General features: G+C 41.4%; 1 protein-coding gene across 1 annotated transcript; it reads right to left on the reverse strand.

Moving 5' to 3' along the window:
• Positions 1 to 722: 722 nt before the first annotated feature.
• On the reverse strand, positions 723 to 1,199 carry LOC134929653 (uncharacterized). The gene has a single exon (XM_063925235.1). It carries the CDS (start codon positions 1,197 to 1,199, stop codon positions 723 to 725), a length of 477 nt encoding a protein of 158 aa, XP_063781305.1.
• Between the last annotated feature and the right edge of the window lie 3,510 nt (positions 1,200 to 4,709).

The following is a 4,709-nucleotide window of genomic DNA, read 5'->3' on the forward strand; positions in this document are numbered from 1 at the left end:
AACTTACAGTATACATGTGAAGCAGTACAGCAGTAATACAGTGTCTCAGTACACACATGATGCGGCTGCATACACACAGGGTGCGGCTGCAGGGTAGACAAGGTCGTACACACAGGAGAGCAGAAGTTGCACGTCAGTGCAGAATGACTCTCCAGGAATAACTCTCTCAGACTGTGCACTAAGCACCTCCTCCTACACTGATCTAACACTAGGAGGGAATAGGAGGGAAAACACTAGAGCGGGGAAGCTGGCTCTAGTACTGGGAACAGAGACAAACAGCAGAGTGATCCACTGTCTAACACCCCCCCTCCCTCGCTCAAAGCTGTCTCTGGTTACATACATTTGCCTAACACTTTATCAAAAACATTTCTTAATAAAGTTTTTCTGTAACTGAAAACACATTAATAAAGCATGGCAAGCAAACTGTAAAACAAATCGACATTTCTCAAAAGTATTCCAGTCCACATTTTGTCATGAACATGTTCAGCAAGTGTGATGACAGTCCCTTTGTCAACATATCAGCAGCATTGCTCTCGCTTGCTATGTAATCCACATTGACAGACTTGTTTTCCACTAACTCATGGATAAAGTGATGTCTAATGGCAATGTGTTTAGACCGTCCATAATGCTTGGTGCTGGAAGACATATCAATTGCTTCCTTGTTATCACACGCAATGTTGATAGTCTCACTGTGGTAAAGAAGACTAAGCTCACAAAGTCTCCTATATCCATAAAGCTTCTTTTGCAGTTTCTGCCTCAGTGGTGGATAGGACAAAAGTGGGTTGCTTCCTGCTAAACCAGCTGACGGCTGCACCTGCTGAAATGAACAAGTATCCCGTGTAGGAACGATAGTCATCCTCATCTGATTCCCAGTCAGCATCACAGAAAACTTCCAAAGTCGTAAATTTTGACTTTGAAAACATCAACTTTAATGATTTTGTACCTTTTAAGTACCTTAAGATTCTTTTGACTGCAATCCAGTGTTGCCTCCCAGGGTTAATTGCAAACTGGCTTGCCCGGCTCAAAGCATGTGTGATGTCGGGGCGAGTCCCAATACTTGCATACATTAAGCTATCAACAGCATTTTGATATGGAATCTCTCTCATTTCCTCTATCTCCTCCTGGCTGGTTGGTGACATGGCGTTTACCATCTTTATTCTTTTGTCAATAGGAGTGCTCACTGGTTTTGCATCAGACATTCCATACTTGCGAAGTATTGCTTCAGTATATGTCTGCTGATCAATTGTAACAGTCCCATCTTTCAGGTTTTGTACAATTCTTATGCCTAACAAATGAGTTGCATGGCCTAAATCCTTTAGCTTGAATCATTGTTTCAGCTGTTGTTTTATATCAGTAATGTGGTCTTCTTGACCTGCTAGCAATAGATCATCCACAAACACAACTATGATGAACCCCTTTTCTTCTGTAGTTTTGTGATATAAGCAGTGATCAGTCTCTGACCTTACAAAGTCCATCTCTTGCAGCACAGCATCAAGCATTACATACCAACAATGACCACTTTGCTTTAGACCGTACTTAGAGAGGCAAACTTTTCCCTCTTGGAACATATTCTCGTCATAATGTTCATGAGGTTCCATATAAATCTTCTCAATTAACTTTCCATTTAGGAATGCAGACTCAAAGTCTAACTGGTATAACAATAAATCATGAAGTGTAGCAATAGCAATGACTAACCTCAAGGTGCTGTACCTTGCGACAGGTAAAAATATCTCTCCGTAGTCGATCCCGGATTTTTGTGTGTATCCTTTAGCAACAAGGCGGGCTTTATAGCGAGCAATAGTCCCGTCTGCATTCAGATTTCAGCAAAAGACCCACTTGTTCTTGATTGTCTTGCGGTTATTCGGCCTGTCCGCTACAGTCAATGTACTATCATCCAAAGCTGACAGCTGTGTATCTATTGCTGACTTCCATTTTTTCCAGTCGCTACTTGATTTTGCTTCCTGTATATTTTGGGGTTCACAGTAAGCTATGTTTCCATATTCCTCACTGTATCTTTTGGATGGAACACCTTTATTGCTCCTCACAGAACTTCTGTTTCCTGATTGAGTATCCTTTTTCAGGTACAGACACGCTTTCTGCTGCCTGTACATCCAGTGATACATATTGTTGCTGTGATTCTTGTTCCACTGTTCCAGTGATTGGTGCTGTCTCATGGAACACGACATCTCTTAACTTCAGAAGATATTTGTTTGTAATGTCTATCCTTTGCTTTCTTCACAGTATTCTACCATAATACATTCTACTGACTTTGGATCTAATCTCCGTCTTTTCTCCTTAGGTATATGTGCATAAGCTTTACAGCTGAAGACACGGAGATGATTGACAGCTGGCTTTTTCTTGGACCAAGCCTCTAGTGGGGTTTTCCCTTTTACGGCTATTGTGGTCACACGGTTTTTAAGATATACTGCAGTAGACACTGTTTCCACCCAAAAGCTTTTCTCCAGGCCTGCGTCACTCAACATAGTCCGTGTGTTATGAACCACAAGCAGTGGTTCATTCCTGTTTGCTTTCTGTTCATGAGTTTTATGTTATATTTCTGTTTGCATGCCAGGATATCTCCTGTACTTGTTTAGAAGTTTGTTATTGTACCTGTATGTTCCAGTTCTTGGTTAGCTTCCTGTGGAGCTTGTACCCTGCCTCTGGAGTGTGCCTGCTTTCTGCCAGTTCGTTCCTGCATCCTGTGTCCCGGTTTCCGGAGCCTGGTCCTGGGTATCTGTTTCAGCCTTCCAGTCTTGTGATCCTGAATGTGCCATGGCTCCATTGATTGGTTTGAATCAGAGGCCGCCATTGCAGAACACTGCATGGTGTCTAGGACATACAGTTGGTTGCACCGGGTTGCTGAAGCAATTACAGTCCCTTTCTCATTTTGCACCATACATTTGCCCTTTGCAAACTGGACTCTGTAACTCTTTTTCTCCAGGACGCTTATAGCAATGAGATTGCTTCCCAATTCTGGCACGAATAAGGCGTCTTGGATGCCCGATATAACTGTTTTACCTTTAATTCTCAGACGCACTGTGATTGTCCCAAATTTTGAAGCAGTAAGGACTTTGTCTCCAATCCCTTTTACTGTAATCGGTTCACATGATGTCAGTAATTTGAACCATTCCTGATTACAACTGAAATGCATAGTGGCCCCCGAATCTATGTATCCTTCTTGTGACTATCTGCTACATTCAATGCTGACTCATTTGGTTTGTCACGCTTCTTCTGCGTACCACTGCAATTTCTCAGTCTGCAATCTGAGGCCTTGTGCCCCACCTTGTGACATACAAAGCACTTGAACTTGAGCTTTTTGGATTTAGTACCTTTTGTGAATAAGCAGAACCTTCAGCATGTGTCTCGACAGGAATACGTTCTTGGAACTGTAGCAGTTTGGCTCTTACAACATCTACTGTCAGCTTGGTATCGATAGACTCCAAAGCTGATACCAGGAAATCGAATTCTGGTGTCAGATTTTGTAACATCGCCACTTCCTCGTTGTCTACCTGTGCCCCCACAGATGCCAATTGCTGAGCTATTGACAGTATTTTATCACTGTAATCATTCATGTCTTTACAGACACTTAACTTTGTCCCATGCAGCCTTCCCCTTTAAGTTTATTCTTCTTATCAGACCATTGTCCTCATACGCCATTCGCAGAACTGCCCACATGTCTTTGGCTGACATTTTCCCACTGAAAATGGAGTAGACATGTTGTTCCAAAGCCAATTGGAAAATAATTCCTCTCTGGGCGCCACAAATGAGCTGCAAAGGAAAGTACTAAATAGACCACCAATCTATACAAACTTGCAAAAAAGAAAAAAGTATGATCTCACTTTTGCGCTCAATGTCCCAGAAATCCGGTTTTGTCACAATGGACAGATGTAGTCCATTCAATATGAAAAAAAAAATGCAACATAGTGTAATACTGCAATGAGAACGGGTCTTTCACCACTGTGTGATGCAGGGAATGGAAGTGTAGGTATAGTCCCAAAAATGGAAAGTTCAAGCTTCCACCTCCTTTTCAAAGGCACCCAACGTGATATGCAGGATTTATGGTGATAAACGCTTACATGTGTGCTTACTTCTGTAAGGCGTGATGAAAACTCATAAAGGTTTCTTTTGTAGTCCTTGAACTCTCCTCACATGGGTGGATGGACCCCAATATCCCTCGTAACAAATCAGAGCCAGAGATACAATCCAATTAGGACAAGGACACTCTCTTTATTAGAGTACAAATTAAGGTAAACAGAAGAGTCATACCATATGGGAAAAAGGTAGGATGATGTTATAGCCGATAGCAATGGATCCGGATACCAATAGCTATTTATTCCCCACTATGGATATGCAGATCTGTCACCCACAACAAAACACTGTGTCGACGCGTTTCGACGCTATGCAGCGTCTTTTTCAAGATTCACAGTGTATGATCACTATAAACACAAATTGTGATTAAGAACTTGGCCCCAATGGACCAATAATTAACATGCAATTAATTGTATAATTCACCATTTTTACAATTTATACAAACATTTAAAAAAAAAAAACATTTTAAAAAACACTGTTGCCATATAGCAACAATCATTAAAAAATTTAGCTTCATTATAAATCTGGTCAAACAAGTTTAAACATCAAACTAGTTACATACCCCTGGAATGCAGCGTGTCTTGCCTGTTCAGGTAGAAAGCAAACATGGCTAAAGTTAT

The sequence above is a fragment of the Pseudophryne corroboree genome, chromosome 5 (assembly GCF_028390025.1).
Source record: "Pseudophryne corroboree isolate aPseCor3 chromosome 5, aPseCor3.hap2, whole genome shotgun sequence".
NCBI classification, from domain to species: Eukaryota; Metazoa; Chordata; class Amphibia; order Anura; family Myobatrachidae; genus Pseudophryne; species Pseudophryne corroboree.

Coding starts and splice junctions, on each gene's coding strand:
- LOC134929653 (XM_063925235.1), bottom strand. CDS start 1,199: ATGTCTGATGCAAAACCAGTGAGCACTCCTATTGACAAAAGAATAAAG.